General features: G+C 42.1%; 1 protein-coding gene across 1 annotated transcript; it reads left to right on the top strand.

Moving 5' to 3' along the window:
- The first annotated feature begins 8,796 nt into the window (after positions 1 to 8,796).
- DNAJC25 (DnaJ heat shock protein family (Hsp40) member C25) lies at positions 8,797 to 16,932 on the top strand. Its single transcript, XM_048503496.1, has 4 exons — positions 8,797 to 9,151; positions 13,091 to 13,243; positions 13,711 to 14,181; positions 16,570 to 16,932. Exons 1-4 carry the CDS (start codon positions 8,858 to 8,860, stop codon positions 16,690 to 16,692), a joined length of 1,041 nt encoding a protein of 346 aa, XP_048359453.1. The 5' UTR covers positions 8,797 to 8,857; the 3' UTR covers positions 16,693 to 16,932.
- Positions 16,933 to 23,193: the final 6,261 nt, after the last annotated feature.

Here is a 23,193-nt window from a genome sequence, read left to right as displayed (position 1 = left end):
TATTAGTATGTCTGTATCCTTAAGAGTATTCAAGTACTTAATAAATGGGAACCACACTTCATGACTTTGCTGCCAGCAAGCAGGACATAGCCAGGTCTGACCTAGCGGTACCAAACAAACAGCAAGCACAAGCGTAGTCAGGTCATAGTCCAGTGGGTCGAGGCAGGAGGCAGGCAAGGTGTAGTCAGGTCACAGTCCAACAGGTCACAGCACAGGAGATCAGGTAAACAGGCTGGAGATCAGCAGTAGACCAGGCACACAGAGGCAACAGGAAACACACTTGTTGCACCCAGGCAGAAGCAAGCTCACAGCAAGGCTTATATAGAGAGCCTTATTCGAGGGGCTGGGATTCTGCAAGTAGTTGATCCTCATCAGATGCAGAGACTTCTAATCTCCCATATCTTACTGCCAAACAAGCACTCCTTCTTTGCTTCTGCAGAAGCAGCCTCTGCTTCTGCCTCCTCTGCATAGCTGGCTCATCACTGGGTTCCCTAGGAGGATCTGCAGGCTTCTCCACCTGTATGTCATCAGGCAGGGAAAGGCTGGGCATTGGTTCTGTTGCCTGGTCTTTCTCAAGAGCAGCCAACTCTGGTTGCACTGTGTCCTCAGGTTCTGCCTCAGAATCCTCTGTGTCCTGGTAAGTATGCAGGGGCCGGCTCATGACAATGACATTTATTTAAATGAGTCTTCTCTTAGGAGACAAGTCAATTGGTCTAATTTGACAATAGACTAAATGTTCTCAGTCCATTCTGCCACATTTGGTATCATCTGCTTTTTCCAATTACTGGCCAAATAATTCTTGCTATTGTGAAATAAATACAAATAAATTAATGTTACATGCCTTCTGAATGTAATTTTTTGTAAAAAAAAATTAAAAATAAAGTTTGGATTGAAGAATTATATGATGATTTAAGTCAGTGTCGGTTTGCCCCAGCTTTGAAGCAAGAAGCTGCAGAGCAAAATTGCATTTATTAGATAAGGAATTATGTAATACAGGTAGCGATATGAAGGCCTGAATAACCAGAAAAAGACAAGAGGAAAATAGAGGGGATGTTTTTTATTTTTCCCCAAGGAAAAACAGAAACAGAAAGCAGCAAAGAACAAAACTCCTGTGCCAGTTTTCTCTTTTGGAATATATTAAATGCTTCTTAAGGCAATGGTTTTTTCACTCAAAATGTACAGCATGGAAAAGCCTGAGGACTTTTTCTATTTGTCCAATGGAAAAATTGGGAGATTTTAGAAGAAACTCTTGTAAGGATGAGTAAATTTTTTAAAGTAATATTTTTACTCAAAACATGTGCCAAAAACATGTTATAAAAGATTGCATAGTTCCTGTATAAACTGTGGGCATACAGTGGAACCTTGGTTTTCATTGCCTTTGGTTTTCATCGGTTTTGGTTTTCATCGATTTTTTCAGTGAAAAATTTGTCTTGGTTTTCATCGATTTGCCTCGGTTTTCGTCGATTTGCAGTAAGGTGCAAGGGTTTGTGGAGAAAAATCGCCCAGACAAAAGCTGTTGCAGGCCATGTCTGCAACTTGTTTAATGACAATGTCTTACCCCATTTCAGACAAATCTTAAAGAGGCCTCGGAAACAGACCTCTTTGGACAGCTTTCTGGTGCGACATTGGTCCACTGGCTCTGAAGCTGGTCCTAGTGTTATTGTTTGTTACTTTTTCAGCATTGAACACTATATTTATTCACCCAAAAATCTGTTTTTGGTATGTTTTTTGGAGTGCCTAGAACAGATTAATTGGATTTACATTGATTCCTATGGAAAAGTTTGCCTTGGTTTTCATCGGTTTCAGTTTTCATCGATTCTTTTCGGACGGATTACCAACAAAAACCAAGGTTCCACTGTATACAACATATTTTCAATAATTCTTTTAATTGTTTAATGTTAATAATATTGGCAATAAGTAATATACTATGACATGTTTAATGATAGCAGTTTTCTAAAGAGTTCGATATTTTCAATGTCATGTAAAATACATGATGATTATTTGTTTCATTTTGTTAAATCAGTAAAATAAATTCTGGTTGATAAGAAAGTATTATATATATTTCCATTTTTCCACAATTTGTCTAGGAAAAAAATACCCCCTCCCCCAGTGGCTTCAAAATTTCCAAAAATGTTATCTCTCTAAATGTAGGAATGTTCAGCATAGACATCTCTGTTCTGTACAAATGCTGGATCAGAGAGACCAAAGTGTTAACAGCAGCAAATGAATGGCACAGGAGAATCAGAATGCAGTCTGTTGTAATACACTGATTCTATTTCAATGTGTAACCAGTCATGGTGCAATGACTAGCATGCAAGAATAGAATCTGGGAGAGTCAGGTTGAGAGCCCCAGCCTGCCATGGAAGCTTGAAGGGTAACCTTGGCCCAGTCACTCTCTTTGAGCCTAACATACCTCACAAGGTGATTGTCCCAAAGCTGCTGTACTGTCCCGGCTGATCTGGCTCCAGGTGGGCGGTGCCTTCCGAGCAAGGGCAGGGTGGAGTGGTCAGCCCCAGCCCTGGACATTAGGTGACCCAGCATTTTGCTTTCGTGACCCAGTGCTGGGAAATGCTGCTCTATGCCCCACTCTGAATGTAAAAATGGCTTCTGATATATCTGCGCTTTAAAATTGACTTTTCTCTGCAGTCCATCATAACAGGGTATAAATAAAAATAAATCATGTATCAGAAATGTATGAAGCAGTGCTTCACATGTGCCACCAAGAAGATTTCTGATGTCTGTGGAAATCTGAACGAGCATGGGGATTCTTGCTCTAGCAGATAAGGAACAGCTACAGTAAAAAAATGTTGATCAAACAGTGAAGTGGCAGTCTTGATATGGCTATGGAGGAGGTCTGGAAATGCTTACTTTGTATTTTATATAAAACTCTCGATAGACTGTGGCAGAAATCCTAAAACTTGCTGAGATTCCAGCGTGCCACCTAGAATATTTGGGACTCTGTATTACGTTATAATAAAGATATTCAGGTCCATCCCACGTTGGAACACCCTGGCAAACTTATCCCTTTTGCACAAAGGACAAGTCAGTTTAAGCCAGGCCAGGTATTTGTCTTGGACATTGAGAACCATGATCAGGTGCTTGATGGAGGTAATATATGGCTCTGATTGGTAAAAGTAGCCTCTGACATCAGAGATGGAGATTTACATTGGGTTGGAGAAATCAGCTTGTAAGTTTTAGAAAGGAGGCTGGTTTAGGTCCAACTCCATTTTGCATAGATATCTGTACATCTAAGATTTTCCCTTGGCTTCAATTTTCAGTCTTTCATAGAAACAGGATGTTAGGGAGGGGTTAAGGACTCCTTCAGCTGTCACAAGGAACTCTGCACAGGCTCTTAGGAATCAACTACAACACAGGGATTGTGGTTAGTTTAGTTAGTGCAACTGAATTGCTTTCCATTTGAATATCTCTGCGTTGTTGTTGCTGTGTGCATTTCCCATAATTTGTTTGCCTTTCCCCCCATCCCTTTCTGAATCAAACTGTCTATTCCCTTTTTTCTCTTTTTTACAATAAATCTTTTTTATAAAGATACTTTTTGCTTCACTTTGTACAATCCATTTCTCTGGGGCATTTCTCTCAATCTCCTCCCCATGTGCTAGACTGCACAGGTTCTATCAGGTCGGAGTTAAGTTATTATGTTATTGTTCTAGTATTGTGCTGGAAGAGGGCCTTCTCATCAGGTAGTCTAGTGGGTCTCAGGAAGTTCTAAGTGACAGCGGTGGGTTACCAGGGTACTTTTTCAGCAAGGGAAAGAATCATTTCCCCTTCATACTGTGACAGAGACTAGTTGTATAGGCTGACCAGACGTCCCACTTTTGGCGGGACAGTCCCGCCTTAAAACAATTCGTCCCGCGTCCCACGTGTTTTTTCAAGTGTCCCGATTTTTGGAAGGCTGCCGCACTGCCTTCTGGGGTGCAAGGCAGTGTGGCAGCCTCCCGCGCACGTGGCCGCAGGAGCACTGCCTTCTGGGGCGCTCCCGTTTCCCGCCCTGTCACAGGGCGGTGAAATGGGACAAGGCAGTAAGCATCTACGTTGCTTTATGCGATGTCGCGTCGTAATGGCAGCTGCTTGCCACCTACGCCCATCCCTACCCCGGTTTACAAAGGTGACCATCTGGTCACCTTATAGTTGTAACACAAAGACTTTGGCACACCAAAACCAGTCCTGTAGATTCTCAGGGTTTTTTTAAGAACTGTCAATAGTATACATTATGAAAGACCATGCAGCAGCCAATTCAGAGGCGTAGCTGGGCCAAACTGCGCCCAGTGCGCATACTATATTTTCGGGGGGGGGGGCCCGCGGCGCCTCCCCTTCTACCCTTCCCACACTTACCTTAGTTCCTTTCCTTTTTCAGAACTTTTTCAGTAAAAACGGCCTGATGGGAACTATACTTCCCAGGAGACCTTGTGAGCCCCAAGGTCTCCTGGGAACAGTAGTTCCTCATGCCATTTTTTCTGCGAACAGGCCTTTTGCAGCCTGAAAAAGTTTTCAAAAAGGAAAGGAACTAAGGAAAGGAACTAAGGTGAGGGGGGTGCCGCAGGGGGGAGGGGAGGGGCCTAGGGGTGATTTTCTGCACCCCCCAGGCGTGCGCCCGGTGCACAGCACACACACCACTCCCTTGTAGCTTCGTCACTGAGCCAATTGCAAACCCTCTTTTATAATAGGTACTGTTTATCAAACTCTTAAAAGGTATGGCAATTGTTTCCCCAAACTGACTTAGAAGTAAATAAATTAGAAGTATTCTGGGTCATCACTCCTACACACAAAGCTTGCTGGGTGACCTTGGGCTAGTCACAGTTCTTCAAAACACTCTTGGCCCCACTTACCTCTCACAAGGTGTCTGCTGTGTGGAAAGGAAGGGAAGGAGTTTGCAAGCTGATTTAAAACTCCTTATGGTTGAAAAAAGCGAGGTATACATCCAAGCTGCTCCTCTTCTCAGGATTTACCGCTGCTGGGCTGCGTAAACACTATTATTTGGACAGTATCTTCGTAGCATTGGTTTTTCTTCATGGGCTGGATTAAAGTTCATTGGAGACTCTGATCTATACCCTGGGGATTCCACATATCTAATCTGCAGATCTTTTTACTCTGCTAACATGTACATAGAGTCCCCCTCAAAACTGCTCTAGTATAACTATATATAGTATTAGATTCATCATGCAGGCTAATTTTTCAGTATTGTAACCATTACTAAAAATGTGACCATGGTGATTGCTTTTATGACAAGGAAGCTACAATTCTGTGGAGCACATTAAATTGTAAAGCAGATGTGTTCAGAAGACAAGATGGCTACTATACTACTCTCTGTATTGACAGAGTAGGAAGACTGTTGAACATCTGGAATTGTTTTTAGTTTCAAATTTGCATTGGTAGAAAGGAAACAGGTATATAGAGGATGCATGTAGAAAAAAACAGTGTTTTTCTCATATTAGGAAATGGCCTCCCCGTCACCTTGCGAATGGGTCATTAGTGTTGTCTTTCCTTTTACTAATAAGAGATTATAATGATGCAAAACTGGGAGGAAGGTAGTAAATATGCATACATGGTTGCCCTAAATCAAGCTAGAAGCCCTGCTCACAAGTCACTGTGAATGGTCCCCAGTTTTATTTGTAAAGTGAACCCATGTTGGCTGTTTCTTACAAAGAGATCTATGCATGTAGAGGTATATGAATACCCTAATGTAGCTACCCTAATGAAAGACCAATCAGCTACCCTAAAGAAGGGCCAATGCCATCCCAAAGGACTTCTGGTGAGGCCTAGTGTCACAGCCTCCACACTTGTTCACCTCACCTCCCATGAGCCTTTCCCTGTCCACCAATGTTCCCAGCTTCCCAGCATTGATGGGGAAGCGCATACAGGTGGTGACAACAGCACTCCTGATGGCCACAGGAGCTGAATACATCTGCCAGTGTTCTTAGGGAGAGGGGATGTGGTGCAGGCTGCTCTGAGCGCAAATGGTGGGAGGGTTTGTGAGAAAGAGAAGGATTCAAAGACAAGTGGGAAGGCACACATGTGGATCGACAGAAAAGGAGGCATGAGTTGGGGCTCATGGTAAGGGGAGGAAGCCTCCCAAAACCTGGATCCAGCACTAATTCACTGTACCATGTGAACCGGGATACATCTGTCAGTAGTGTTTACAACAAACTCTCCAAGAGGTCAAGCAAGGTATCTTTGCTCAGTTTGGTACTCTTTACGTAGAGATCCCATGGTCTGAATCAGGAATCTTCTACGTACAAATAACTGTGCTGTTCAACAAGAATAAGAAGAAGAGGAAGAGTTTGGATTTATATCCCCCCTTTCTCTCCTGCAGGAGACTCAAAGGGGCTTACAATCTCCTTGCCCTTCCCCCCTCACAACAAACATCTTGGCTCATTCCGCACACGCAAAATAATGCACTTTCAAGCTGCTTTCACAACTGTTTTTGCCATTCCGCACAGCTTCAAAGAGCCCTGAAAGCAGCTTGAAAGTGCATTATTCTGCGTGTGCGGAATGAGCCCTTGTGAGGTAGGTGGGGCTGAGAGAGCTCTAAGAAGCTGTGACTAGCCCAAGGTCACCCAGCTGGTGTGTGTGGGAGTGTACAGGCTAATCTGAATTCCCCAGATAAGCCTCCACAGCTCAGGTGGTAGAGCTGGGAATCAAACCCGGTTCCTCCAGATTAGATACACGAGCTCTTAACCTCCTACGCTACTGCTGCTCCTTGGATGTATAACATCATTGGATGTATTTGTCCTTTTAGTGAGACAAGTTGGCACTTTAGGCTGTACGGCACAGGTTGCAAAACATATTCAAAACGTTACACTGATTTCCTTAGAACTTACTTTTGACAATGTGCTGAGGATCACAGGCTATTATGAAATTTTCAAACCGAGGAGCTCAAACACACATTAGAAGTATTTGGCTTGCTCCATATTCACTATCCCTACTAGTTGCACTGAAATGGTGGCTCACCTGTAACCTTCCAAGTTCCTTACTTTGACCAACAAGAGGGGCAATTAGATCTTACATCTTTTCAGGGAAGAGTTTTGTATAAACGCTCTAGATAAATACAGCAACATCAGATCTGTACACTGTCTTATTATTTACACTTGGGTCTGGAAAAAGTTATTTCCATTTCTACCCGCTGGCAAGCTATAATTCATTTCCTTTACATTCAGCAGTCTGAAATGAATGCCCTGTAGGAAGTGAAAGCAGTGCAGTTTCTCATAGCACCAAGCACACTAGTTCTATAGTGAGGGCAATAAAGCTAATAAGTTGGACGGGTCAGATCCCTCTTTATCTTTGTCTGTTTTGCATTCTCTCAGATTGCTAGTCTGAAGGATGTCCTTTTTTCTAGCTATTTATCTCCTTATTCTCTTTCTCTCTGACCTTCAAGCAAGCAGCATGCTCTTTCTGAATCTTCATCCCTGAATGAGAAAGAATGGCTATCTCCCCTATCACTGTATCAATTCCTTTAACAATAAAGAATATCTATTTCTTTCCTAAAGCAATAATTCTTATTCTAAAGTGCCTCTACCCCTCCACAGCCAACTCATGCTATACTCTGTTTCACCTAAAAATGTTAGTTTGGTCAACTGAGGTGCAGAGGTTGAGAAAACGGTGTGCTTGCGCATTAGAATATGATCCTGGATGAATATGAGAATCATTCATTTTTATGCACTGCCTTTGTTACAACCATTATTTTGTGCATTATTACACATGTTACTTTGATACAACAGCATTTATGTCAAAATGTATTGCTACTTTCAAACGGATTTGGGGGAGGGGGAAATAGCTTGGTAGGCACTAGGACCCAGGGGCAGCATTTTACAACAAAAAAGGTTCGGCATGCTTTGTTCCGTGGTGGAGGAATATACAAGATCTTTACGTGAAATAGAGTATAGCATGCAGAAGATTAGCTATAGGAGCAGGGATCTCATTAAAAGTTCCACAGAGAAACGCCTGGTGGGCACAAGCCCCGTTTCTCTCACCGGCAAACAATAAAGGTTTCTTTCTGGAACTTTTGATGGTCCACAATTTAGCTTTTTGCTTAACAGAAACTTGTTGAGTGACCTTGGGATGGTCTCAAACTCTTAGCCAAGCTTTAAAGGGTTGTTGTAAGGGTGAAATGGAGAAGGGAAGAATATTTGAAACTGCTTTGGGACCCTATAAGGGAGAAAATTGACTAACGAAATAAAAACTGGTGTTGTGGGTTTTCTGGTCATGGCCATAGAAACCTCCCAACAGCCAGCATATTCCAGCCGTGAAAGACTCCAACAATGCATTAATTTTTTAAAAATGCATTGCTTCACACAGAGTAATTAAAAGCTGCACTTCCTCACTTTTACAAAATGAACCATAGTAAAAAAAAAAAAACCCTCCACAGCCCCGTGCGCTGCCTGACTAGGCTCCCTCCCGGAAAAAGGAAACCCGGCCTTTCTAAGGCTGCTGGGAAATGTAGTCGCTTTGGACTCCCATTACGCCACGCATCGGTGACGAGTCCTTCCGAGTCCTCATAGAGGCCCTTTCGATGTCTCCGCCCCCTTCTTCAAAGCTGAGTCAAGTCCATCCGCCTCCCTGCCTGTCTTTTGCAAACCTCGCCCACCGCCTCCTTTCCCATCTCACCGATTGGACCATTCTGTGCCCATCCCGGCTCCCCTATTGGCCCCTTTCTGAGCGCTCCTCCTCTGACATTGGACTATCACATATGGCTTCCCAACGAGCCCTTCTGCTTTGTCCACGTTGGTCGGCTCTGGTCCCGCCCCTTCAGCGCGCGCCTGTCGTGAAAGGGAGAGGGGTGGGGCTGTCGCGGCGCGCGCGAGAGAGAGAGGCAGACAAAAGTCGGTCGCCCTTGGCGACGGCCATGGTTCTGGAGTGGGGTCGGCGGCGGCCATGGCGGCGAGAGCCCGGGCTGCTGGGGTGGCTGGCGCTGTGGGGGGTCCTGTGCGTGCGGCCGGCGGAGGCGCTGGTGGAAGGCCTGTACTGCGGGAAGGTGGTGTGCTACGACGTGCTGGGCGTGAGGCGAGATGCCAGCAAGGCTGAAATCGCCCGGGCGTACCGGCAGCTGGCCCTGCGCTACCACCCGGACCGGCAGCCGAGCGGCGAGGCCTCGCAGGAGAACTTCCTCCTCATTGCCACCGCCTACGAGACCCTCAAGGTGAGAGAGCGGGGCCGGGACCGCCCGCTCCCTCCTCCGCCCCGGCCGGACTCCCCCGGTAAGACACGTGCACTTGCTCCCCCTCCACCACCTCACAGCATCCAGCCCACCTCACAACACGCCAGCCCTGCGAGGACGGAGCCGTCGGGGCATGGAGGAGAGTGGGGCAGAAGGACTGGCTGGCAGGAGCGGGCAGGAAGCTGCAGCAGGGCTAGCAAAAGACTAGCAACAGTGGTTGCACCGTCTGCTTATTGCATCAGAGGCGCTGAAGGGGGTGGCCGCTTTGGCGGATGCACTTATGCTGGGAGCTGCCAAGGGGAGGGGAGTCAACCCTAATGAAAGCGGGGTCGGTTGCTCAAAGGTTACAATCCCAAAAGCACTTGTATGGCCAATGGTATTAATGTACCGATATCTTTAGTATTCAATATATCCAGAGCAGAGTAACAGGCCAGTCTCTATTCTGGCAGTTCTTCCCTTTTTGTAATATACGGTGGAACCTCGGTTTTCATCGGTTTTGGTTTTCATCGATTTTTTCAGGGGCTGATTCTGCATGGGCCAAAAACAGCAGTGTGGAAACAGTGTGAACATGGTGTAAAAGGGTTTAAAACGGTGTAAAAGAGTTTATACTGTTTTCACACCATTTTCACGCCGCTGTTTTTGGCCCATTCGGAATCAGCCAGTGAAAATTTTGTCTCGGTTTTCATCGCTTTGCCTCGGTTTTCATCGCTTTGCAGTAAAGTGCAGGGATTTGTGGAGAAAAATCACCCGGACAAAGCTGCTGCAGGCCGTGTCTGCAACTTGTTTAATGATGTCTTGCCCCATTTCAGACAAATCTTAAAGAGGCATCAGAAACAGACCTCTTTGGACAGCTTTCTGGTGCGACATTGGTCCACTGGCTCTGAAGCTGGTCCTAGTGTTATCATTTGTTACTGTTTTCAGCATTAAACACTATGTTCATTCACCAAAAAATGTGTTTTTGGTATGTTTTTTGGAGTTCCTAGAACAGAATAATTGGATTTACATTGATTCCTATGGAAAAGTTTGCCTCGGTTTTCATTGGTTTCGGTTTTCATCGATTCTGTTTGGACAGATTACCAACGAAAACCGAGATTCCACTGTATTTTTTTTCTTTTAGGAGTGTTTTCACAAGAGTGAACTCCTACAGTGATATAATCTTTATGGGTTTTTTTATTTATGGGAGTGCCAGTACTTGTATAGGTACACAAAAAAGAACCTTAAGGATTTTTGGTAGCCTTTGTGAAAAAGTATTTTTTTTGAAACACACACGGAGGGTTCATTCCATTCACTTTGTGATATTATATTGTTTCTGAAAAGTGTTTTGGCAGTGATTATTTCTTAATACTGCACAGGATAACGGGCCATTGTGAAGGTATACAAAGTCATTCAGTAGCCGGGGAATGACAGCCCATATGGGCATTGTTCAATATTAATTTGTTGTTGTGAGCCCTTTGTAGAGGGACTATTTGATTTATGTTTCTTTGTGTAAATTATCACACAGTAGTAAGCCTGTGTGGATATTGTTTATGTCATACAGTACAAAAGCTTATTTGTAATTGTTTCAGTGTATGTGTATTGAATATTGGAGACACTGGTACTTTAATACCATTGGCCAAAAAGGGGAGTGGCTTGAGCTCTGACGAAATTGATTTGGTTAGTCTTTATAATAAAGTGTCACTGGACAGTTACAGATTAACAGTGCTAATTATGGGCAATTTTAAAGCACATAGTGCCTTGCAGTCTTTTAGCTTGGTTGGATTTTATATAACGTTTTTGTTTTTTCATTTCATTTATAGCCTGCTTTAATTGTGATTGTGCAGTTCAGATAGCTTCCTTTTGCTTTGTTAGCCTCCTCAAGCCTCAGGAGATAAAGGGGAGGTGTCTAAATTTTGTAAATAAGTTAGTCTGGTGCCTCTACTTACAGACTTAGCAGTCTAGTCGTACCTCTACTTACAGACTCCAAGTGTTTTCAGTTGGCTCAGTGATGCCTCTTTAAATTTGATCAGTAATATTATCCCCATGTTGTACATATGGAAACCGTAGCAGATATCACATTTTAATAGGGTACTTCCTGATAAGAGGAAGGGAAGAGAATTGAGCCCTTGGCTTTTATTTTAAGGGTGTGGGGCATACAAAATGTTCCTCTCTATAATGTTCATGTGGAGAGAGGATTTAAATAGTGTAGACACATGTTGTGCCCCTACCCAATGAGATAGCTCCTTTTTTACTTTTTTTAAACTTTATACTCTGCCCTACCCTGGCAAACCAGGCTCAGGGTGGCGCCTCCTGAAATACCGGCTGGAGGAGTGGGCAGAACTGCTACTTTGTGGGCAGGGCGGAGTGGGAAAACCTGAAGGAAGTTGCATGCACACTGGTTTCTTTCACTCTCCTTGTGGAGGGAGGCAAAAAGTTGTGCTTTAACTGGTTTTTGAAACCATGTGAAGAGTGTGATCTGAAGCACAGTTAGTTCTGACAAGGGGAAAACGTCTGTGTAACCAAGAATCCAACCTGAAGGGAATATATGTTGAACACAAAGAAAACTACAGATGTGTAAATTGCCAGACACTTCCTGTACACAGTAGTAAGTAATAATTACTTTCCAACTAGGATGAAAAGATCAGTAAAGACAGAGAAGCTACTCAAAATACAGCTTCTTGCTTTAACCTACCGTGTTTCCCCGAATATAAGACAGTGTCTTATATTAATATTTGCTCCAAAAGATGTGCTATGTCTTATTTTCAGGGGATGTCTTATTTTTCCTGTGTTCTGTTCATCAGGCATGCTTCCAAACAAAAACTTTGCTATGTCTTACTTTCGGGGGATGCCTTATATTTCGCACTTCAGCAAAACCTCTACTATGTCTTATTTCTCGGGGATGTCTTATATTAGGGGAAACAGGGTACTGTAAGCAGAGTTAAAACAAGGAACAGTATAAGTCAGCATGTGTGCGCATGCATGTTTATATTGTTGAATATGAGACAGAATTTGCTTGCATTAATTAATTCACAGTTGTGGGCCACTATTTATTAATTTTATTACATTTATACCCGGCCGTATCTCGACGACTCAAGGCAGCTTACCATATACAGATGGAATGTTTAACAGTGAGAGAACTGACCCATACTTACCCAATAAGTATGTAAACTATAGTCTGAGGATAATTTTAGAGGGTGGCCTTGAGAGCCAGTGTGGTGTAGTGGTTAAGAGCAGGTGAATTTTAATCTGGAGAACCGAGTTTGATTCCCCAGTCCTCCACCTGAGTGGCAGAGGCTTATCTGGTGAACCAGATGTGTTTCCGCACTCCTACATTCCTGTAGGGTGACCTTGGGCTAGTCACAGTTCTTCGGAACTCAGTCCCACTACCTCACAAGGTGTCTGTTGTGGGAAGAGGAAGGGAAAAGAGTTTGTAAGCCTTCCTACAGGAGAGAAAGGTGGGGTATAAATCCAAATTCTTCTTCTTAGTTTGCAATAGAACAGCTAATTTGAGTCCAGTATCACCTCTCTGGCAAGATTTTTGGGATATGAGCTTACAACACAAGAAGCTTAGATTTTGAAAGCTCATGCCCCTCAAATATTATTGGTCTCATGGTGCAACTGGACTCGAATCCAGCTGTATAACCTGAGGTTGTTCTTCAAGGAATCTCCCTCTAAATAAATACTTTCTTCAGTATGTGAAAGTTTGTCTTGTTGGCCGTGCTAGTAATGTACATAAATAGGAACAGGCACATAACTATTTGCAGTGGTTGTTGCATATGTAGCTTTTGCTGCCTTTGCTTGCAAGTTTATTTTGAAAGTGTCTGAATATTTGTGAGTATAAATAGCAACAGCTCATTCTGAAATGGTTCGTTTAAACATCAACTTTTAAAACTCCCTGTTGTGGAACGTTTCTAAATATAAAACATTACTGATTGCTTTTTGCAGGATGAAGAAACCCGTAAAGATTATGATTACATGTTGGATCATCCTGAGGAATATTACAGCCATTACTATCACTATTATAGCAGAAGACTAGCCCCAAAGGTAGACGTCAGAATAGTGATTCTAGTCGCTGTCTGTGCCATCTCAGTTTTTCAGGTAAATATGTTTCTCCTGGCTGTTTCAGTGTTACTTTCTGACGTACAAAATACTAAAATAGCTTGCTTATTATTAAAAAGTTTATAAATGGTTTTCTCCTTACTAGGACTCTCTGCTTCTTCCCTCTTCAGTTCCCCAATACAAGGAAGTTGAGTTGTATGGCCTTAACTCTATTTGCCGTGTCTGCCTTTAAAACCTAACATATCTGAGAAAAGCTGGTGGCACGTGGAAATATTGTATTCAGCATTTTTTGCATTTTTAGGCCATGAAATGGGGAAGTAGGAGAAGGGACTACAATATTTTAAAATGGGTGTGGGAGGTGGGGGGGGGGAAATGTAAGGCTATAGGGATGCAAAAAACTGAAGGGAACAAGTTTTACCTGGTGCTGTCCTGTGTATATCCTGGGTACAATAGGAAGAATAAATTTGCATGGACGGTGTTCTCTAAGATTAATGTTTGTGTTCTAGTTCTTCAGCTGGTGGAGTAGCTACAACGAAGCTATCAACTTCCTAGCCACCGTGCCAAAATACCGTATACAAGCCACTGAGATTGCCAGGCAGCAAGGCCTACTGAACAGAGCCAAAGAAAAAGGGAAACACAGACGGTCCAAGGAAGAAATCCGTAAAGAAGAAGAAGAAATAATCAAAGATGTCATCAAGAACAAAATAGATATTAAGGGTGGCTATCAGAAGCCTCAATTGTATGACATTCTCTTATTTCAAATTCTCCTAACTCCTTTTTATGTCTTTAAGTACATAGCATGGTGGTGTTGGTGGATTTATTGTTTCAATGTCAAGGGACAAGAGTATGGTGAAGAAGAGAAGCTGTACCTCATACGAAAATCCATGAAAATGTCGCAGTCTCAGTTTGACAGTTTGGAAGATCAACAGAAAGAGACTTTTCTTGAACGGCAGCTCTGGATAAGAGAGAAATACGAGGCAAGTGATACCGGCAGACGGGAGGCTAAAACTGACCTAAATGTGGCCCGATATCACACATCACACACATAGAAATTTTTGGTGCCACTGAATTCTTCAGTTGTGCGATTCTGCAGTATTGGTTCATGCAATACAGATATCCCATTTGGGGTCTCAGCATGTGATCTAGCTTAAGGGACATAATAATACCACTCTATTCTGCATTGGTCAGACCCTCACCTGGAATGCTGTGTCCAGTTCTGGGTACCTCAGTTCAAGAAGGATATTGACAAGCTGGAACGGGTCCAGAGGAGGCAACCAAAATGGTGAAAGATCTGGATTAGTGGCTTAGGGAGCTATGTATGTTTAGTCTGGAGTAGAATTTTAAAGGGGCGTCATGTTTCATGTAAAAGCTATCCATTCCTCACCCACATGCTGTCTTTCATATGTATCTGTATAGCCATTTAATTCTCTGGTTATTACCTATTGTTTTAACTGATGGTACGTTCACACTTTTTATTTATTTGTAAATATGTATACCCTGTCTCCTGCTAGCATCTCTAGGCAGCTTTTGTATCCTGCATACCATAGTGCAACTGAAAACAATAAAATCAGATGGATTTTATCACTGTCCTAGAGAGAGCACCCTTCGTAAAAGGGTTTGAGTTATTTAGTGCCTGTTTTTTCTTAAAAAAATTTAATCCTAGGACATTTACTGCTTTAAAACATAAAGTTACAACATACAGAAAGTGCAGTAGCTAACAAGGCTACATCAGATCAGAAAAATGGCTCAGAGTGGATCCTTTAGCCCAGGGGTCTGCAACCTGCGGCTCTCCAGATGTTCATGGACTACAATTCCAATCAGCCTCTGCCAGCATGGCCAATTGGCCATGCTGGCAGGGGCTGATGGGAATTGTAATCCATGAACATCTGGAGTGCCGCAGGTTGCAGACCCCTGCTTTAACCTATTGTTTTTGATCCCTTGGTCATCTTTGGAATTCTGACACAGGAAATGGAGCCATTTGCAAGATGTCATGGGATGAGACTATGTGTAACCCCGATAGTAGCTTTTCAGACCCAGGTGCTGTTTATGGAAAGCCACAGTGATAAAATCCATCTGATTTGATTATACCTGAAATGTCAAAAATGTCAGAAACTCCACTTGACCTTGCCCATTTTCTGAAAACACCTGAGCACCAGGAAAGCTGTTGGTGGGCTCCAGGTTTGGAGCCCCTGCTTTACCCAGTTCCACGGGTTAGGCAGAATGAGAACTCTTGATGCTTGAGCTTCAGGAGAATCTTGGAGCATGTGTTCAAAAGACAGGACCCCACCATGGAGAAGGCATTTTTCACAAGGTGGAATGAATGGTAGGGCTTCTTCTTGGGGATAGGGCGGTATAAAAAAATCTAAACAATGCATGCATGCATGCATGCTTTTGGTGTGTGGGGGAGTTCATTTACATCACAGGTGTCAAGCATCATGTTGGCAGGGGATGATGGAAGCTGTAGTCCATAACATCTGGAGGGCTGTGAGTTTGACACCTATTATTTACATGCTTCCAGTCCTTCATAAGCTTTATGCTGGTTCCAGAATCACAGAATCCAACTGTAATTTTGCACAGAGATGCCCTTAAGGGTTAACCTTTAAAAAGCTAGTTCATGCGCCATAATATAATAGTTGTTTGTGTTTAACAATAGGTATAATTTTCAGTCACCATCAGAAATACTATGTTAATAAAACACAAACTGACAATGAATGTTTAGTCTGCTGTGTAGAGAGGAGAGCAAGTGTAGGTCACATCCTACTGAACACGGGTGTGCGTTGACTTAGCTACTGCAGAACATTTCCACTGATGAAAACCAGTCTGTCAGCAAGGTGAAAATTCTTCGTCTTCCAGTGCAGCCTGAAACGCCCCCTGAAAAGTTGTTCCTGGTGGGCAGGGCCCCCAAGAAATGTACGGAGGGGGAGTCAAAGGTCTAGCATTTGGAGAAGAAAATCAGTGAAAACCTTACACACTTCAGTCAGAAGACATCTGTGGGATCCAGCTCTAGAAGTAGAATTCAGAAGGTGCAAATGCCTAGCAAAGGTTTTAGATTTGATTTTGAATTCAAAAGGTGGCAGTGGTTTTGATATCCTTCACATGGGAGTTTTTCACCCCTGTATTATCTACTGAATGCTGCTCTAAAATAGACGCTGAATTTACCTCAACTGTATTTGACATTTTAAAAAAATCAGTTGCTCTTAGACAATCCAGAATAGTTTGGCTGAAATAATTGATACTAGGTGGGCGGGGGCCCTGCATTTGTTGCTGTCTGCATCAAGACGTTTAAAAATGTGTATGATGCGCTATGCTCACTGAGGATTAGCACTGTATTACTTCCACTAAAAGCCTCTTTCCTTCTTCTGTAGCTTTACAAACTGGAACAAGAAGAAGAAATGAAGAAAAAGATGGCAATGGATCCTCGATGGAAAAGATACAGGCGGTGGATGAGGAAAGAAGGACCCGGAAGACTCACGTTTATTGATGATTGACGGTTGCAGTAATGTGCATAGTTCCTGTTACAGATTGGCAAATTGAATCCGAACCTAAAACATTCAAGAGTTTTAACTGCTGTGTCTCAGCAGTGGGTTTTTTTTTTAACTCAGGAATTAATCAGGCAGGAAACTAGTACCATTTTATGACTTTTTATATATATAAAATAAAAACAAGTCCACTGATTGGAGTTCGTTGTTATGGATATAAAATGGAATTAAACAGTATGTTTGACACGGCTTTCTTTTCTTTTTGCAAAATTTTTTATTAATTTTATAAATATAGTTAACAAACAAAAAATATGAAATAGAAAAAAAGAAAGTCAGCCAGGACAGAACAAAAAAACATAATACAGTTGTCCAAAAACTGAATGAATATTAACTCTTTAACACGTTGGGGTCTTGACATTTCAAAACTAATATTATCAGAGAGAACGCTACACAGTCTTAGAATTCACTACCTTCTGCCCACTGGCTCTACAGCATCATTATGAAACAGTTTATTATATCTGGTTCATTAACAAATGCATATTCTTCCTGTTCGACATGGATCTTTTAATGGACATATTAATAAGATCAGCAATCAGCAAGCCTTTATTGGCATAGACAACAGTACAACAATAATAACAAACGGATTAAAAAGCATATACAATACAGGAAATAAATGTTAGGTCGAAGGAAATCTACTGGCGTTTAGTAATTTCAAGGAGAAAATCTGCCACTATCATACAGAGAGAAGGATCAGGATTGTCCAATAAGTAGTTTAGTCTAATTAAATCGGAGATCGGGTAAATGTAAAGGAGTAAGATTCACATACTTGGATCTGATTTCCTTGAATCTGAGACAGTGTAGTAATTGGTGGGCCATATTAATAAGATAATGTAACAAAAATGTGGGTGTCATCAAAACACACACTGGGAGTCTTGCCTGAGACATGCCACTTTGTTTTTCCTTTTTATAACACTCAAATTGGGCCATTGCTGTGATTCACATTGATTGAGGATCTCCTGGCAGGATGCCCTGTACATCTCAGCTTAAAGGAACAATTGTTTTTCCTGTGCTGCTTCTAGGACCCCTTCTGCACATGCAGAATAATGCACTTTCAATCCACTTCCAAAATTGTTTGAAAGTGGATTTTGTTATTCCACCCAGTAAAATCCAACTGCAAAGTGCATTGAAAGTGCATTCTTCTGCATGTGCAGAAGGGGCCTAAGAGTTGCAGTACTATGATTCACATAATGGAGTTAAATAATAAGATAGGATCAAATGCAGTTAATACCAATGTGGTAGCAAGTTTTGAAAATGTTCCGGATCATGCTTTCTGTTGCCCTGTCCGCAAGCCAGAAACTTTTGTGATCGGGACCTTTTGAAATGCCGAGTTGCCTAATTGGAACAGAGGACATTTAACACAGGTTTTCCAGAGGTTTCTTTCACTAAATACAGTAGAACTTCAATTTTCACTATTGATGTGTAGACAGCTGAACGTGTAGACAGCTGAACGGCCACCCTTACAAGATGGTTAGAATGGCATCGTGTTAAAACATCTTTAGTTTATGTGATATGAAACACTCTAATCTGGATTCCATCAGTTCAAACTCTGGTTGTATTTTCAGAAGTATAAAATAAATAATGCTGACGGATGTGGAACAAGAAGCCCTTCGGGGGGAGGGCGGTTTATAAGCCCAATAAATAAATAAATAAATAAATAAAAAGAACATTAGGTCTTTAGTATGAATAATGCAGTTGCACAGTGAGCAGTTTCAGATAAGAGTTTGTACTGGCAATACTTCTGAACAGTGTTGGAGGAACCTGTGCATAACTTCACAGGTTGCTTTCTGTACTGGGGTTTTTCCCCCCCAGTGTTTGCCCAGTTTTTGAAAGGCTGTGTCTATAACAGCCGTCATATGGACATTTCAGATGGCCTGGTTATTATTGTTATTATTTTTGATGTGATTTGTACTGAAGGGTGGCAGTTTTCTGTTAAAGGTGTTACGAACGGAAAATGGAACCTGAATTAATCGACCTCTTGGTGAATACTTCTGATTCTCATCTTTTGGGAACGTGGAGCTTCGGGGGTTATCTCCTTCACCTTTCATGAATCAGCAAATAGCATTTACAGAAGAATTTGTAGAAAGTGAGTTTGTTTGACATTCTGTTTATTTCAGCTGTAGAAGAAACTTGCTGCACCATATAACAGCAGCAACAGACCTTTATTGGGCATAAATATCAAAATAAAATCATAAAATGATAATTACGATAGAATAGAATAGATTTCCCTTACAAGCAGAGCCTGCAGCAGATATCCAATCCAATCCAAAGCCTTTATTGGCATTAACAGCAGATATTGAGCTGTAATCCCTAACATCAAAGGATTATTGCTGTTAAGTCATTTAACAATATCAGCTTTAGGGGAGCAGTTACGTATGTACTGCGGCAGAAGGCTTCCCTAAGCAACTCATATTTTGGGCAACGGAACAAGATATGTTCCAGCGTTTCAATACGAGCTGGACAATGTGGGCATACTCTGTCTGACAAGGGAGCATTCCTATAACAGCCTTGTGCCAGGGCTGGAGAATAGACATTGCATCTGGCTCTGGTAAGGACCCAATGTTGCCTAGGATCAGTGATACGCACGAGGTATGTGGCCATTTTTCCAGCCATTAGGTTGATACCCAAATACAAAGGGGAGCATATTGTTCTTGCTTGGCTCATTAACAATTGCTGCTCTTGGTCAAATCTAGTTCTGACTACCCCTTAAAATTTCTTTGGGCTCCATCATGGCAAAGGGCCTCCAGGGATCAACCCATAGAGGTAAGTTTGCATATGACTGTACTCCACCATTTCGAGGTTTGTAGCTCGGGTAAGGTCTTGTGCAGTAAGCTGTTGTGTTCAGTGTGAAAACACCGCCTAGTCCAAAACTTAAAAGTAATTAACCAGGCCCTAGTTGTTAGTAGGTGCAGGCCGGCCTCTAGGGCTCATTCCGCACATGCAGAATAATGCACTTTCAAACTGCTTTCATTGCTCTTTGAAGCTGTGCGAAATAGGAAAATCCACTTGCAAACAGTTGAGAAAGTGGTTTGAAAACGCATTATTTTGCGGGTGCGGAAGGGGCTTAGGCATAGAACCGCATATGGGACGCAGTGAGGTACTCCAAATATTCTGTATAAAAAAGATGATTGAACCCTTTCTATTGATTTGTTCCAAGCACCAATCCATACTGGGACGCCGTATAGAAGGTGCTGTAGTACTTTAGCTTGATTCACCTTTAGGGCTGATGGTATATATGTCTGCCCTTTAGCATAGAAAAAATTACTCACTGCCGCAATCGGGGTAGAACATCCCTCAACTGCAGCGTTTCTACGGTGGACCCCCTTCACATTGGATTGAAAATAAATCCCAGGTACTCAAAACATTTCACCTGTTCAATGGCAGTACCATATATGGTCTATCTATGCATTGTAACCTTGTTTGAAAATACCATTGTTTTGGGGTTTTGTGGTGTTGAGGGTTAATCGGTTATCAGCAAAGTACTCAGTGCTCTTCATCAAGAGATGGTTAAGCCCGGCTCTCGACCTCGAGAGCAGGATTGCATCATCTGCGTAAAGCAGGATGGGAATTGGTGTATTGTCCAAGACAGGGCAGGGCAGTGGGAACTTATTGCTTTTAAAGCGGGGGCCAGATCATTTAGAAAAAGATTAAATAGAATTGGAGCCAGAATGCAGCCCCATCAGTTGTGATGATTTTGGAGGTTAACCCCTCTGCCTGGGCACCATATAAAAGTGTATGTATTTCCCAATGTCCTTCGGCACAATTAACAGTTGCCTTGTATGGCACCAAGTTTCTGGTTGGAAATCTGGTAACTGCTGGTACAAAAGCCATGCAGCAAGCTTCTGTGACTTGCTCCAGAAAGGTTCTTGCAAACTTTGCTTTCCCTGTTCTTGAGATTATCCTCTACTTTGGAACTGTACAGAAATCAAACAATGCATCTCTAAGAATACAGACTCACCTTTTTGCTGACACGTAAAAAGATGAGCTGTACCTGAGAACTGCTCAACTTACTTTTTTTAATATATTGATATAAACTCAGGGAGCCAGCATGGTGTAGTGGAGAGAAAGGGAAAGGAGTTTGTAAGCCACCTTGAGTCTCTTTACAGGGGAGAAAGGTGGGATATAAATCCAAAACTACTCCTCCTCCTCTTCATATTTACTTTAAACAGCTATAACTTTCTACCTAACTCAGCATCCCCCAAGTAGTGAATATTAAAACAATTAAAAATTCCAGACATTTAAGCATTAATTATATATTTTATTTGACAATACTGTAGTGTTTATAAATAAGATATACTTGCATATGTACTATATATACACGTGGGGTGGGAAGTTAGATGCTCGACAGCTGCCTACCTCTTGTATGCACAGCAGTTAGAATACTTAATGCCACTTTTCGAAGAATAAGCGCATTTCCCCCCCCCCCCTCCACTGAGTTTTTATCCTATTTGATGTTATCGGTGGTTCTGAGTTGGATGCTTCTAAATTAATCTGATGCAAAATTACTTAAGTGGATTTTCTAAAAAGTAATGGTCCAGTTTTTCAGGATGCCATATAACTTTCATTGGTTCAAGGTGCACACTTATAGTGAGAACGTAAGAAGAGCCATATTGAATCAGACCAAAGGCCTTTCTAGGCCAGCCTTCTGTTCATAAGAGTTCATAAGAGGAAGCCTACAAATAGGAAGACCGCAACAGCACCATCCTTCCTCCCCAGCACTGTATATAAAGAGGCACACTACCTCTGGTGTCGATGGAATAGCTAATGCCAGGCCACACCTAGTGTATGGTCCTGCGCAGCTGTGTCTTATAAAGACTATCAAAGAAATAATACCCAAGAATCAAACTTTTAAAAGAAAGTTAGATTTTACTGTCCAGAATAGATCTATGACAGGGTGAGCTCCAGAGTAGAGTCACACTCACCATACAAAAGACTTCATCTTTTATACTTTCTAAGAATACATACATCGTAATTCATAATCATACCTGCATATATACCCCTGTGATCATTTTCCCATACGTGCTTTCTTCCTTAGCATTAAAATCAAACTGTCTTGTCTGATCCTTCTTGTCACACAAAGACTGCAAGTCCCTTTCTTTCTACCCCGCCCATATGCAAGGGGTAGCAATAAACTGAAGTCTGTCTTTCTGGTTTTCCGTCCAGATAACCAGTTCCCTTTCACAGGGTAAAAGATTTCACGTACAACTTATTTTAAAAGGTTAAAAATGATTTTGGCAAATATACTATGTGATTCTAGTAGAATAGGATTATAGTAGAATACAAGTATATATAAATCTCTCATTATCATTTGTGTTCATAAAAGTATAGAAAAACACATTTTCAATGATCTAATCAAATTCCTTTCTCTTCTAACATTTGATTTCTTTATTGCTATGTTTATTTCACGTAGGCATCCCATATAGCTAGTTTTGACAAACAAGTCTTGGATATGTTTTCTGTCACGTCTTTGGCCCGAAGTGACCATCCACCTTATAGATTTAATCTTTTCTTGCCTGCATAACTGCTACGTGACTTCTGATAAGCTGACAAGCTTGGCCTACAGAGAGAAAAACCTTTTGAATCATTTGATTCTATTAATCCATCTTTAATATCAAATACAACTTTTAGGCCTGTGACCATCCCCACACTAATATAGGTGAATGTAATATTGGCAACTGGGAGCTCATGGCTGGCATCATCCCATCATGCCAGCAAGGCAAGTCTTTATCTTTGGAACTGTCTACCACGCATTTGTTTCAACGGCCTTTTAATCCAGAAAGTGGGCTTTCTACTGGCAGCCAGAAGTATTCAACACAGCACGAAAGGAACTGGAGGTTATCCTTTCGTGCATTCTTACAATCTTCAGATGGGGAGAGAGGGCAGATGGCAAAAAATTACGGAGGCGCCCGTCAAAACAGTCAAGTCTAGCATATGTGGGAACCTGCAATGTGTAACCTATGAGTACAGGAAATTCGAACTGTATTAAATATCATGTTTTGTTGGATTGGGGGATGCTGCATGAAAGGGGATTCTCTACCAACGCGGGAGGCGGGGTTCTGCTGCAAAGCAGGGAATCCAAGGGAAAACGAGTTCATTTATATTGATTGCAACGCCTTATAAATATGCTGCAAGGGATCCAATGGCTGCAGGCTGCTTGGGGACGCTGCGTTTAAAATTATTGCAACGTTTTGTACATGCGCAAAGCCTAATGAAAATGTCCTCAATGCCCTGCGTGTGGGCGTAAACGCACACCTGACCCACACTCTAATAAAAAAGTTAACGCTAATGTTTTAAATTGTGCTCTACTTGTATTAATATGTTGTGAACCGCCCAGAGCCCTTCGGGAGAGGGCGGTATACAAAACTAATGAATAAATAAATATGCAAAATTATTGCAACGTTATTGCAAATATGCAACGTTCGCTATAAATTGCATGCCATACCAAATCGTTCA

The sequence above is a fragment of the Sphaerodactylus townsendi genome, linkage group LG07, assembly GCF_021028975.2.
Source record: "Sphaerodactylus townsendi isolate TG3544 linkage group LG07, MPM_Stown_v2.3, whole genome shotgun sequence".
Classification (NCBI taxonomy): Eukaryota; Metazoa; Chordata; class Lepidosauria; order Squamata; family Sphaerodactylidae; genus Sphaerodactylus; species Sphaerodactylus townsendi.
The sequence above is the reverse complement of the archived record's forward strand: the minus strand, read 5'-3'. Positions and strand labels throughout refer to the sequence as shown.

Excerpts from the sequence above, each read along its gene's own strand:
- DNAJC25 (XM_048503496.1), top strand. The coding sequence starts at position 8,858 with ATGGTTCTGGAGTGGGGTCGGCGGCGGCCATGGCGGCGAGAGCCCGGG. Across the intron at positions 13,244-13,710 it reads GTGCCATCTCAGTTTTTCAG|TTCTTCAGCTGGTGGAGTAG; the intron begins GTAAATATGTTT and ends TTTGTGTTCTAG. Across the intron at positions 14,182-16,569 it reads GGATAAGAGAGAAATACGAG|CTTTACAAACTGGAACAAGA; the intron begins GCAAGTGATACC and ends CTTCTTCTGTAG.